Source organism: Nicotiana attenuata, unplaced genomic scaffold, assembly GCF_001879085.1.
Source record: "Nicotiana attenuata strain UT unplaced genomic scaffold, NIATTr2, whole genome shotgun sequence".
NCBI classification, from domain to species: domain Eukaryota; kingdom Viridiplantae; phylum Streptophyta; class Magnoliopsida; order Solanales; family Solanaceae; genus Nicotiana; species Nicotiana attenuata.
In genome coordinates, this window is record NW_017671559.1 from 177068 (window position 1) to 191547 (window position 14480).

Consider the following 14480-nt stretch of genomic DNA (forward strand, 5'->3'; position numbering starts at 1 on the left):
TGAAGGTTGTAATCCGAAACGAGCAACCACAACGAGAGAAGGCCTTAGCTAGGATGTGGGACCAACACTCTTTACTTTTTATGGGATGGGTGGGGTCTAATCGTATTTTTTATCTCGTTAATGGAGGGGGGGGGGGTTGAAGGGGGGAGGAGGGACCGTTGGTTTCGAATTTTAAAAGGGGAAGGGGGGAATGATTCTGGTTTGAACGTGGAGGAAGGGAAGAGGACGGGTATTTGAAGATAAAAAGCATGGTTTATTAAGGCGTTTTATATATAGCGCTTTATCAAACCACGTTTTAGATGAACGTCTTATCAGCTTCAGGTATAGCGTATTTCGAAAACACATTTTATATAAAACGTGATTTTAAAACGCGCTTTACCATAACGTTAAAGTAAAGTGCGCTTTAAAACCTCGTTTTATATAGTTTGTTCACTAATTTTTTTTTATTTATTTCGGTCTTTTGAGTCTAGAAAAACCACATTTAAATTCCGGACTTCCAAAAATAGCGTCAAGTTACAAGGAGCAAAAGTCAAATGGTCACATCCCAGGGGGTGAATAGGGGTATCAGTAACAGGGTGCAGGTTTGTTTAGCATCCCAAGGGGCTGAATAGGGTTAATTTTCTGCAATTAACAGGATTAAATGGATACAATTAGATTTACGTTAGTGTCATCATTAAAACTTAGGTGTAACAAATGAGAGTATGTTCTATGATGAGGTCATAATTAAACAAGTTTTTATTTTGTTCTGCCCTTGTTGATAATTGATATCATATGATATGATGGTGTTTTTTTTTGGTAATTAATCACTTTTATATTAATCACCTGTAAAACTGTATAAACCATAGCATCGCTTACACAGCTAGCTATCTCATTACAAAAACTCATCTGATATATCCTACCCTTCTCTATACATTCATAAGAAAATATAACTATGAACTACATTTTGAATACTAGTAGTAGCTCTAACAGTACATGTGTACGCTATCTCTCGAGCAATACTATTCCAATCACGTGCCCTTTTTTCAAAGATTCTCAAATTTCTCTCAATCCAAATAGCATGAACTATTTCTGCATATACCAGTCTGAATATTCTTGCTTTTGTGGTCTTGCCTTTAGCATGCTGTATACTCCAGCCCATATGCTGCTCCCAGTTCTGCTTCCTTGTATAATCATGCTGCATCCATTGCATAAGCTTCATCCATATGTTTCTAGCAAAATCACACGTGACAAACAAATGATCTCTATTCTCCTCATGTTTGTGACATAAAGAACATTGTGTATCCACTGTCAATCCCCATTTGATCAATCTATCTGTGGTTGGGAGTCTTCCATGTAATAGCATCCACATAGTATACTGTGCTTTTGACCTTGCACAGTTCTGAAATATTAGACATTTCCACGGCACTCGAGTTTGTTGTCCCAACAGCTGAAAGTATATATGTCGAGTAGTAATAGTGACCTGTTTATTCCTCTGCACCAGATTGTAATCAGCTCTAGCATTGAAGATTTGTCTGAGCATCCAACAGGCTTGCTTGGGAGCTGGCATTTGCATGAATTGTTTCCCTTTGATATAATAAGAATGGATCCATTTAATCCACAACCTATCTTGTTTTGCTTCCACATCCTAGCATATTTTTGCAATAGCTGCTCTATTCCATATATGAATATTCACCAAATTTAGACCACCACAGGATTTAGGAGAGCACATCTTTTCCCAGGATATCAATGCCTTCTTAGTTATGGTATTGGTTGCTGACCATATATAACTTCGACAATATGCATCAATAGTTTTAAGTACCTTGACTGGTAAGGGTAGAATATGAGCCCAGTATGCTTGTACTCCAAAAATGTCACTTTGAATTAGTTGTATTCTTCCTGCATATGATAGTTTCTTAGCTGTCCATGAGGATATTCTTGCTACTATTTTCTGAATGAGTGGCTGCCATTGGATCATTGATATCTTTTTTGTTGACAGGGGAATGCCTAGATATTTGAAAGGCATTTCCCCTTGTCCATACCCTAGATGCAGTAAGATTTTATCTCTTTCATCTCTTGGTACCCCTCCAAAATACACTGAACTCTTTCCCATATTTGCTTGCAGTCCTGAAGCTTGAGCAAAGTGTTTGAAGCATCTGTGCATAGCCTTTACTGATGATAAGTCTCCTCTTGCGAATAACAGTAGGTCATCAGCAAAACTTAGGTGTGTAATACCAAGTTTGGCACATTTTGGATGGTATCTGAACTCTTTGTCCTCCTTTAATCCATGAAGATTCCTACTGAGATATTCCATGGCAATGGCAAATAGGAAGGTGATATGGGATCCCCTTGCCTGAGTCCCTTTTTTTGCATCAAAAGGGGTAGTAGTCTCTCCATTGNGCTACACTCTGTGTATTGTTTTTTTGCACAGGCCCAGGTTTCGAGCAGCAGCAGCAGCATTAGCACGGGAGCAGGCTTTCAGCATCGTGAGACCCGAGGTAGCCTTGCAGGCATCCGCAGGCCCGGCGTCTCTCTTTTATTCTCTCTTATAGACTGTTGCCTCTTTGTATCCGAGACAAATAGCTTATGTGTTCTTTCAGACCCTTGTATTTAGAAATTCTTAGCAGTTCGTGAGTATTGTGACACCAGTCTTGGGTAGAGGCTTACATTGATTACTCTGTGTTTTATTCAGTTTCTATAATTAAGACTTCCGCTTTTATTTAATTTCGTTGCTTTATATTGTTGTCATAAATTGTTAAAAAGACTTATTCATTAATGGAAAAGTAATTAAAATGGCTTGCCTAGCTACTACGAGTAGGCGCCATTACGACTCCCGAGGGTGGAAAATCCGGGTCGTGACATAAACTAAAAGAAAAAAAAAGGTAAAGTTCAAAGAGTTAAGATTTTTGGAATTAAACCTTTGTTAAAAACAAGACTTATGAAGAAAAATATATTAACTCAAAAGGATACCCAAAGCCCATAGTCTTTTATCACGGTTGGACTTGAAATTTTGACAAATCTAATATGAAAATCTTTTTAGTTGTTAGCTGAAGTAAGGCACTAAGTTATAACAACTATGGGATTAACAAAAAAAGAACGTACGACTAAAACAAGATTGTTAGCCACAATAGCAGGTAAGCCAAGTAAGTGAAATAGAGTCCAAATAAGAAAAATCGAATTAAAAGATCTGAAGCATGCTCAGGCCTCACTAAAGATTTTTCTTCTGTCTTTCGCTCTTTAGATGATGTAGAAGCTGGAAAGGGCTAGGACATGCAGACTCCGTATGATTGCAGCATTGCCGGGTCTCAAAGCAGGACCCTTCGCGGCGATAAGAGTCCTTGATGAAGACTCCAATTTTCTCCCAAGGTGCACATGACAAAATAAAAGGAAATAAGAAGAAAGAATTAGAAGGATATCTCATTCTTTATTGAGTAAACATGAGAATAAAGAGGATACTAAGAATGTCAATTATGCGACGTCTATAATATAAGAAGAGTAGACACACTAACAGATTCATATCCTTGCGTCTAGACATAAAATGTTCAAACAGAAACTCCCCATCTCTCATTTTAAGCATTAGGATTAACGGCTGCTAGTTAGATATAATCTCAAAGCTTCATTCCTAATTCTAGTTGTTGACTCGTGTATAATAAAATGGTTCTAGCTTAGTGTTTGAGCTTAACAGAGGCTTTACGGTATTAGATCATTCGTAAAGAAATACTCTTATAGCCGTATTCCTTGTGATTAACAAAATTAATAGGCTAAAATCATTGTTTTTTTAGCACACAAATCTAAAACTACATAAAAATCATTCAAGCCAGGATAAAGAGATGGTCATCTACAAGATCTCTACACAAGGTCTAACAGCAAAACTTCATGGTTTAGATTGACATCTGGACTTATCAATGTGAGCACGTGATTTTTGCCCTATATGAATTACTCCCATAATTTCAAACAAAATAATTTCTTTTCATTATTTGCAATTTTGTGGATTTTCGTGGCATTTTCTGTTAATTGTTTGCATTTGTTTGTGCATGTTCATTTTATTTTAATTAACGAAAAATACAAAAATATATGTGCATTTGCATTTAGGATTTTATTTAATATTCTTAGGATTAGTTAATTAATTGAGTTGTCTTATAAAAGGAAAATCACAAAAATAGTCATTTTGCACCCTTTAATTTTAATTTTCGATTTTTCGAGTAGCTTTTCTTTAATTTATTAATGGTGTTAATTATTTAGGATTAGTTAGTATTTTTAATGAGTTAGTTTGGTTTTTAATTTAACTTAGGATTTTTAGTTTTAATTCTCAAAAGAAAAACAAAAGAAGAAACAAAGGGAATTAGAGATTAAGCTTTTGGGCCAAATCATTTCAATTCTTACAAGCCCAAACGTTCCCCCCTTCAGACCCAGCCCAAAACACTGCCCATACCAGGTCCAAGTGGTCAGTCCCCAGACCATTGAAACGACGTAGTATGGGAGCGTTACTACGTCGTTTCGAGTTCTCCAATGTCAAAACGATCTGGACCGTTCACCATCCATCATCCAATGGCCCAAAGTTCCCCCTCTTTATAATTAATATGTCTGAAATTCTGTAGAGACAAATCAGTTCCCAAATAACCCATCGTCTCCTTCTTCTCTCATTCATCAGAGATCTTTTGAACCCTAGTCCTCCATGGCCATGGCGTTTTAGCTCCAAAACTGCCCCAAATTCTCACCATCCGTTCCTTACACGCCTTCAAACATTAATCCGGTGCCAATCTTCCCAAAATCCCCGCATCTCCACTTCAAATCCGGATTAGAAAATCAGAAAAGTAACGCTTCAGGTCCCATGTTCTCAAGACTCGACTCGACTCAGAACTGTCGTTAAGCGATTGTTTTGCTTAGAACAATCGATTGACGACAATTATGGTTCGTGTCAAGATTTGTTCGTACCAGACCCAACCAAGAGCATTTGACCGACTTCCTTGTCTTCATCGATCCATGGCAGATAGCGTTAGTACTCTCTTTGCTTTCATTCTTTTCTTCTGGTCTTTTGTTTATTTTCTGGTTTTTGGTTTCTCATATTTCCGTGTGATTCGAATCGTTTTAGTTTAATGAGAATTAATGGTTTTAANAAAATCAAACTCTGCAGTCCAGGGCTTCAAAATTATAGGCCTATTGTTAATTGTATACGGTCCAGAATAGTAAAACTCTTTCATATCAGCTTCAAAGTGAAATCTGATGATGTAATAACCTTCCTCATGAAGAAATACATCTGGTTCCCTCACACTTGCCCAATTAACATTTATATATCTCTTCATAGCGTTGTATCCTGGGGTATCTCCTAGAATGTATACAATTAAGGCACATTTCCACTTCTCAGTTTCAGATTCAACCTCTTCCTTATCCAATTGCACACTTACTTGACCATTGACAATTTTCGGTGGAATATACGAGAGAGACATACCATTTGCTGCAGATCTGTTCTTCTGGAATAGATTAGACCATGTTTTAGGGCCTACATCTTTTGTCACTAAGGCTGGTTTCGTCACTCCTTGTTCTTCCTCCGCAATTGTTACTGTTGCATTAGCTACTGTAGCATACAGACCCTGATCCTTCGTTTTTTCCTCCAATTGCACTTTTGACGCAGAAGCTGGAGGTGTTGTGAGATCTAGCTTCTTCGAAACTCCTGAGCTAGACGCACCCCCTGTGTTCCTCCATTGAGCTCTAGTGTCCGAGTTAAGTTCTAGGTCTGGCGTTTGCAGATCAGTCTCCTTTTCTGTTGGTTTGCTATGTGTGGTAGTTGGTCTTTCTGAGCTGGTAATGACAATTTTTTTGGGTCTTCCTCGCCCTCTCCCCCTCCCTCTCGCCATGGATGACCAGGTACAACGCACGTTAACTAACGTGAGCTGAGAGCATTCTAGAGAAAGAAAAATTGTAGATGAATCATTGATATGATATGATATGATGGTGTTCCCCTTTGCTTTTCGTACCATTTCTAACTTAGAGCGAATTCTGGAAAACAACGCCCATTGCTCCCTTGAAAAAAAATGGGCTCTTTAATTACTATAGTATAATTCAACTTTGTTATTAAACTATACATTGTTTCAACATTTTTTTTCACTTTTGCTTAACAAGATTTTAATCAAAAATAAAATCTTTAGTACGAAAAAGGTAAAACGATAAACTATTAAAAATATGCTAAACAATAAAAAAATATCTTAAATCATACATTTAATAGAAGGTACCATAATTTAATATCTAACAAATCAAGATGAATAAAACTTTAGGAGAACTTATTTCTCGTCAATCGTCATCCCGAAAATCATTGTGATTGATGAGCACAGTGTTGACTGACACGTATCTACTACTATCTGAGTATCTTCAGCATTATAGTATATTCTATTTCATTCCAACTGACCCTCTTATATATAATCACTATCAACTAATCAGTTATTAGGTCCCAAAATATGCTCTCGGTGACGTAACTTAATTAAATTTTTTTCTTCTTAAATTTCAGTTTCGTCAAAACAATACAAACATGTTAGGTGTTTGTCCAGATTTTCTTATCATAATTGATTTTCCTATCTCATGAAGGAAAAGGACAACATATTTATCATAATTGAGTTTTTCTTTTCCTAGAAGGAATATAATTCTTCCATATTTGGCTAGTCCTTTTTCTTGTAGGAAAAAGTTTAGAATTATATAAATTGAAGATCAGTACTTCTCATTCAGTAGCATCCACAATGTAGCCGTCAAGGGCGGCCCGACAAATTTTGTGGCCTAAAGCCAAATTTTATGAGGGGCCTTAACTTTTTAATTTTTTTATTTATTTATTTGAAGTCTATTTTTTTATTAACATTATTCCATAAACAATATAGACATTTGAAAAAGAATAAAATATTTATATTTGATTGAGTGTATCAATTAAACTGCTACTCCATCTTCTAATTGTACTATTTTTCTTGATACTTTTAATTCAGAAAATAAATCTAAACCATCACTATCGAATTGATTATTATGCTTTAAGGAACATTTAATATTTTCCAAATTTTTATCATCTAGTGATCTTAGTTTTTACCGCTAAATAGAAAATTAAAAATATTTTTATATGCCTTGAATTGTTCAAATCTATTTGAAGGAAAAAAATAGCCTTGTCTACTATGTATAAAAGTAATCAACTCTAACGGACACTTCGAAAGATTTTGAGATTTCATTATCAACATTCTCATCAAATTGTCACTTCCTATATATCACACGTTTGTTACAAAATTTGGGTTCAATATTCATTTCAAGTGCAATTTCCTTGGCAAAAATCATAGCAGTTTCATAATCCTTCTTCAAGAAATCAAACTTTTTCACTTCACAAATTTTTTTAAACTTATACATAGCCTATTAGGTGTAACAAAAAATGCCCCCCCTCCCCCCACAAATGTGGGGCCTAAAGTAGTTGCTTTATGGAAGAGCCGCCCCCGGTAGCCATATGGGGTTTGAGAGTCGTGTTTATGAGGAGAACTTTACGGGACAAGTGTTAGTGTGTTACTTATGTTTGCCTCTTCGTGAGGTTGTTCTCTCGATAGTTTGTACTCTCTTTTATATAGTGGATTGCTTATCTCCGCCGTGGACATAGGTCAATTGACCGAACCACGTTAAATATTTGTGTCTCTTTTGGTATATTTTTCTTTTGTTGTATGATTTATCATCGTTCAAGGTTTGCTTTGCTGGTTTCCGCTGACACATGGTTTTTTCGGTCCTAACAAGTGGTATCAGAGCGAGGTTCAAGACAGGTTCATCTTGACGGGTTCAGTTCTAGCCGCAACATATTTGACATAATCGTGATTTTTTTCCGAGGAATTTGACCCGTGTGCTACGTACGTTGAGACAAACTTTGTGGTGGAGATTTGGAGATGCGACCTGTTGAAGGCTATGAGAAGAAGGTGGATCAAGTTTATTTTGTCAGAAAATTCAGGCCAAGGGGGAGAATTGTTAGGTGTTTGTCCAGATTTTCTTACCATAATTGATTTTTCCATCTATGAAGGAAAGGACAACATATTTACCATAATTGGGTTTTTCTTTTCCTAGAAGGAAAATATAATTCTTCCATATTTGGCTAGTTCTTTTTCTTGTAGGAAAAAGGTCTGGAGTTCTATAAATTGAAGATACTTCCTTCTCATAGCATCCACAATGTAGTCATATGTGATTTGAGAGTCGTGTCTGGGGGAGAGAACTTTACGGGACAAGTGTTAGTGTGTTACTTGTGTTTGCCTCTTCGTGAGGTTGTTCTCTCGATAGTTTGTACTCTCTTTTATATAGTGGATTGCTCATCTCCGCCGTAGAGGCAGGTCAATTGACCGAACCACGTTAAATGTTTGTATCTCTTTTGATATGTTCTCTTTTGTTGTATGATTTATCGTCGTTCAAGGTTTGCCTTGCTAGTTTCTGCATGACACGTGGTTTTCGATCCTAACAACACGATGTAACTAAGAAAACATTCTACCAATTTAAAATTGTTCGTTTTGGCCTCTTTCTAAAAATGATAGTCTGTAGTAGTATTAAAGATTTATAAATGTTCCCATTTTGTTGTAGCATCCAGATATGAAGATGTGTAGTTGTGTGCAATGGTCTTCACTCATAGCTACAGGAATCATTTTGGTGGTGATATTAAAGATTTATGGTGGATCAGTGGCTTACAAATATAGCAATTATGAGTAGATGGTGCTAATTGCTCCATATACCCAATTATTAAGCATTATACATAAGCTTCAACAAACATAATTATTCAACCACCACTATATATACTCCCTCCTAAATTAATCAAGGGAGCATTTGTTAGAGCCGGATCTAAAATTAAGTTTTATGATTTCAACTTTTAAGATTTTTAGTATTATTTTTACGATTGTATTTTTGTAAATTTTTAATATGTGGAAAAAAAAATGCGTCAAGTATTAGGTTTATATGAACCTGGTACATACTCCAAAGCTACATCCGCTTCTTTCTCCACGCTATTTTCTACAGTTCTTCGATGATATCAGCGAGAAGTTTTGTTGTGTGCTTCACACAACTGACATTAGTTGTGTGAGGTCCCTTTTGTCTCACAAATTTGTGGACCCAAATCGTACATTTTTGAGTCCACAGATCTGTAAGATAAAAAAGAAGCCTCATATAACTAGTGTCGGTTGTTTGAAGCACAAAATAAAAAAATTCAATCTCAGTAGAGGTCGCTCACTTTTTTATATACTCCATTAGTTTATTTTCGGAACAACATTGCATCAGCGGCAAGTGGAGAGACAATTGTGCAAGTTGAAGTTCCATTAATTAATTATGCATAAAAAATAGATTCAACCTATGTGCAAACTTGGATATTCGATCTTAGTGTACATGTACGTGGACACCAAATGTAAATAACTAGAATAAAGGAAATTAAGACTGCTGCAACTACTAAAAATATCGAGTGTCAATAAGTTCTCGATTTGTTTTGTTGTTATACCAACACTTCTACATCGAAACTTTGAACAAACCAAAGTACAAAAGTGTAAAAAGAAGGAAAATAAATTAGCTAGACATAAGATCTCACAGATACTTACAGAATATTCCAATCCAGGGGCAGAGCTAAACACGGGTTACAGGTGTATGGGTCAAAATCTGATCAGACAAGAATCGGCGTGAGAAGGAATGGTGAAAGGTTACCTGGAACTGTCATATCCATACCACTGTAATGACACGCACCTCGGCCACGGCCAAGGTCGTGTATTTAGGATATTTGAGGCGAATTGGATATCATGGCATTTCAAGGGATCGAACCCACGCCCATAATATAGTCGAATGACTTAAATACTATGGGTAAACACCGTTGAGTAAGGGCAGAAGATCTAGTATAAAGGGGAGTGAGAAGAAGAAGAAAGGGGGGGAGACAAATCAAAACACAGAGATTCCCCAAAAAAGAGGAGGGATCATCATCTCTCTCTCAATACGAAGGAGAAAAAAGCAGGGAAGCTCAGATCCTCAACATAGATCGATTAGTCTCATCACACCCAATGCAAAGGGTCCTACCCTATTAAAGATTGGTGACCTTTTCCACCCATGTATTCTTCATTGATTGTTAAACATTATGGAAATCGTCATCATCTTCTTATATAATGTGATATAATAAATATTGCAGTTAAATCTTATGTGTGCTATGCTTACTTACTCTCATCTTCTACCTTTGATCTAGAATAAATTATCGTTGGCTAAGATTTACCTAAAGTCTTCTTATATAATTAGTTTAGCAAAAACCTCTATACTTTATGGTCAAACAATTTGGCACCGCCTGTGGGGATTTCTTAGCCAAAATTTTAGTTTCCTTTAAATCTAAAGCCAGCCAAAGTGTCATCTCCCGGGTGTCATAACCACTGTCTCAATATAAACACCAACTTGGAAAAAGTGGTGGACAAGCTTTTGAAATAACCAAACCAATCAGGGTCAGATCTTTACATGAAATCGAAATTATGTCTGATATCTACCCGAAGTCCGCGTCTCACTGTAGCAATAGGTTTGGTACGTCTTACGAGTACCCAAGGCGGGATTACGGCCACTATGCACTTAGCACGTCTGCAATCCTATTCGCCATATTAACATTACATATCGATCTACACTTCCACCTCTCGGAAAAGGACGATAGCCCACTGTGTGATTCTTTGAAACAACCGGCTCATCTTGCCTTATTTTTGTATCCGTGCGCATAATGGGTAATTTATGTACGGAGCATAACTAATGTTTCCTTATTTTTGTGTGCATCAGACGGGATCGGAACGGGGCCCGAGCTCGAAATTCCAATGGGCAAAGTATGTTCAGCCCATAAGAGGCCTAGATGCGGTTAACGGCGAAGCCAAACGCGAGGCTATAGAATCTGAAACCACCATTCGAGTACGAGATAAAACGATTCGTCCTACAGCATTTTGCCCCATTCGCCGATTCATCAGGACAAGGAAACAGGCAATTTCGTTTCAGCTTAACTTATCATTTTCCTTTTTTGAATCAAGACAGGAACACGAGCACTCTCACAGGCGCGCGAACAGGGAACAAACACCGCCGGACACATCTGGATAACATTCTGTACCATACTACCTCGCAGGAGATGGTCGAGTGACACCCTCCATGCCCTGCCATATTACAAATAACGGACAAACGGCCCAGAACGAGCCGGTATGATTAAGAAAATTTCCATAACCTGAGACTGGTCGGTAAGTCTGTGGAATAGTCTCTCCAACAGGCAGAACGTAAACGCAAAAAACTTGCATGGCTGCTCGCCATGGCAATCCTATGTTGGTTCAGCCGACTAGATACTACGAATCACGCCCCAACTGTGTTTGAAATTAATCAAATCCCAGGGCGTCCAGAAGCACAAGCGACAAAATTCATCGCCCATCCCGCCAAAGAAGGGACTAAACAAACAGGGACTCACCCCGACGAACGGTACTCTCTAATGAAAGCAAAATTATACCAACCGGGACTCACCCCGATGAATAGTACTCCCCAATGAAAGCAAAATTAAACAAACTAGGACTTACCCAAAAGACGCATCGTATTCTCCAATGCAAGCAAAATTAAGCAAACTGAGAATTATCCAGGAAACGCAGAAGTCAAGCAAAACTGGGACTCCCCCAGGGAACGCCCAAAATTCTCCAAGAAAAAACAAAATCGAGTACGTCAGGATTCACTCTGACGTATACCAGAAAATATGGTGGTCTGTGATTCTCCAAAATCTGACAACACAACAGGTTAATATTTCGACCTTAACTCGAAATAACACCTCTACATCCAAGGGCCATTGCCAAAAAAAAAAAAAGAAAAATTCGACCTCGCTCGAATCACAACGGATTAATATTTCGACCTTAACTCGAAATAACACCCCTACGGCCAAGGGCCATCGCCAAAAGAAAAATTCGACCTCGCTCGAATAACAACGGGTTAATATTCCGATCTTAACTCGAAATAACACTCCTATGGCCAAGGGCCATCGCCAAAAGAAGAATTCGACCTCGCTCGAATCACAACGGGTTAATATTTCGACCTTAACTTGAAATTACACCCCTACGGCCAAGGGCCATCGTCAAAAGAAGAATTCGACCTTGCTCGAATCATACGGATTAATTCCAGTCTTACTCACACTAAAGACTTTGCGTCCATCGGTCATCGTCAAACAAAAACTTTTTGTTTTTTGTTTCCCGTACTTGTAAAAATAAGCTAGAAATTGATTTCGCTCCAAATCCGGACTTGACCTCACTCGAATACATATGAAAAGGTCGACTTCGCCTAAATCAACAACTGAGTTCAATCCCCCTCGAATGATTCGAGTCGGAACCGACCTCGTCCTAAACGACGATTCCGAATTCAACCTCTTTTGAATCAAAGGTGATCCCGCCTAAGGCGACAAATCAAAAGTTGATCTCACCCAAATATGCAAATCCGAAGAAACTCCATTTGAAGTCACACGACGAGACCCAGTTCGGTCCGATTAAAATCGGTTTCCCTAAACGAGAAATTAGGGATTCGCCATGCAAAAATTCGAAGGTCTACGCCAAAGCAGAAAATGTAAAGTAAGGAGAAGGGAAAGAAATACAAATGACGTACGACGATGAAACAACCCTTTTATTTATACAACTTGCGTAACGATCGCATCTTATGCACGACCTAAGCCAGCCCAGTACAAGAAAAACAAAGCAAAGCAAAAAAAAAAAAGCAGACTAAGGCAACAACTTTTCACTCGGAGTCATCATCGCCCTTCTCCCCATCATTATCCCCAGGAAATTCACCCTCAGGATCAGCATCCTCGCCGGCCTCCAGTGTCGCAGGATCGTGGCCGCAGTTGGCACGAGCCTCTCGTGCCTTCGTCCGGGCTCCTTCATAAGCGGCCTTAGAAATATTTCTCGCCTCCCACAAACTCTTGTATATGTCCTGTTGGGCCTCGACATGAACCCAGAGCTCGTGCAAGTGGCAAGGAACAGCAGCAGAGGCAGATTCAACTTGGGCCAATAGTTGTGCCTTTTCGGCCTCAAGCACAGCGACTCGATCTTCCAAGTTTAAAGCTTCCCGGTCGATTTCGCCAATGCGCTCTTCAAGCCTCGCCTCCCTTAGCGTGGCCGTTGCCCTTTCGAATTCCTGCTCGGATTGAAGGATGTGGATAGTGTCCTCCAACGGTACCCCCTTGCTGAGCCGACGCCCGATCACTCTCAGCGCTCTCCAACTCGGACACTTTTCTCTCCAGCTCGGCTAATTTCCCCATTCACTCCGCACTCAAAGCCTCAACCCTGATGGCATTTTGATCAAGCTCGAACTGCAACGACAGAACCTTCGCTTGAAGATGCTCACACTCTGCGGCGACCCCCTTTCCCAACTCGAGTTTCTTGTCCTTCACACGAAGTAGCTCCTCGAGCTCACTATTCCTGCGAATGGACGGCATTAACTCCTGATCCCTTTTCTCCAGCTCCTCCTGAGAGATTGATTACCGGCGCTCGCCCTGAGCCGCTCATGCATCTCATGGCACTTGTTGCGGTAGCGCCGATACTTTTCCAACATCATCAGAAAAATCTTGGCCCGAGTGTCGGCCCTACGAGCACTTTCAATCTCCTGCATATAAGACTGAAATCCCAAAAAAAAAGTCGGTAAAGGCAAAGACCGCCAAAAATAGAAAGAACTCAAAAAAAAGGAGAAACAAGGAGGAGAAACTTACCCTCAAACCCATGGCGGCCACTTCATGCATCAATTCAACGTAACTGACGTCCCGAAGAGCCTCACACTCTGCGGCAGAGCATAAAAGGTCAAACTGCGGTACCAAGCCCTCCGTGTCCCACAGAAGATTAAGCTCCAACGAAATCTCAAGTATACGAGAGGGACCTCCCGCTCTCACCACAGTACGGGTAAAAACCCTCCTCAAACATCTTGATATCATCGGGATCGAGGTCGGAGTCAGACTCATAGTCGTCGACCACGACCCTCTTTCCCCTCTCTGCGGCCGAAGTAGAAGCTCGATTCGGTCCGGAAGACGAAGGCATGTCCGAAGCGGCAACAGCGACCTCAGTACCCCGACTTCTCGTCGCAGTAGCCTGTTGATCAATCACAACAGCCGAAGCCTCCTTCATCGGTTGACCTCGCCCACCTGGTTTGCCTCTGCGGCCGGGTTAGCATCACCGCCCATTTCAGATACTGTCAACGGAAGGTCGCCCCCCGAAGGCACTACGACTAAAGGAGCCACTTCAGACTCCACTCGCCGCCTCTTCGATGGACCCTCTCCGTCATCAGCACGGGAAGATTCACCTGTTGAGCGGGCAGCAGGAGTCGGAGTCTCAGTGTGAGGAATAGTTTCCATGCGCACGGCCCCGGCCGTAGGAGTGGATTGAGCAGATCTTGATGTAGGCCGGGCAGCGGACCTCGGTGCGGGCCGGACAGAAGGCGCCGGTTGACAAAACGCGAGTGGAGGAGCCATCGCCCTTCGCACTCTCCCTGTTAAAGGAGAAAAATGATCATGTAAGCAATGAGATCAA

General features: G+C 39.7%; 1 protein-coding gene across 1 annotated transcript; it reads right to left on the bottom strand.

The window, feature by feature from the left end:
- Positions 1-913: 913 nt before the first annotated feature.
- Positions 914-2290, bottom strand: LOC109208986. The gene is made up of 2 exons (XM_019372154.1): positions 1799-2290; positions 914-1624 (listed from the first exon to the last, which is right to left on the bottom strand). Exons 1-2 carry the CDS (start codon positions 2288-2290, stop codon positions 914-916), a joined length of 1203 nt encoding a protein of 400 aa, XP_019227699.1.
- Between the last annotated feature and the right edge of the window lie 12190 nt (positions 2291-14480).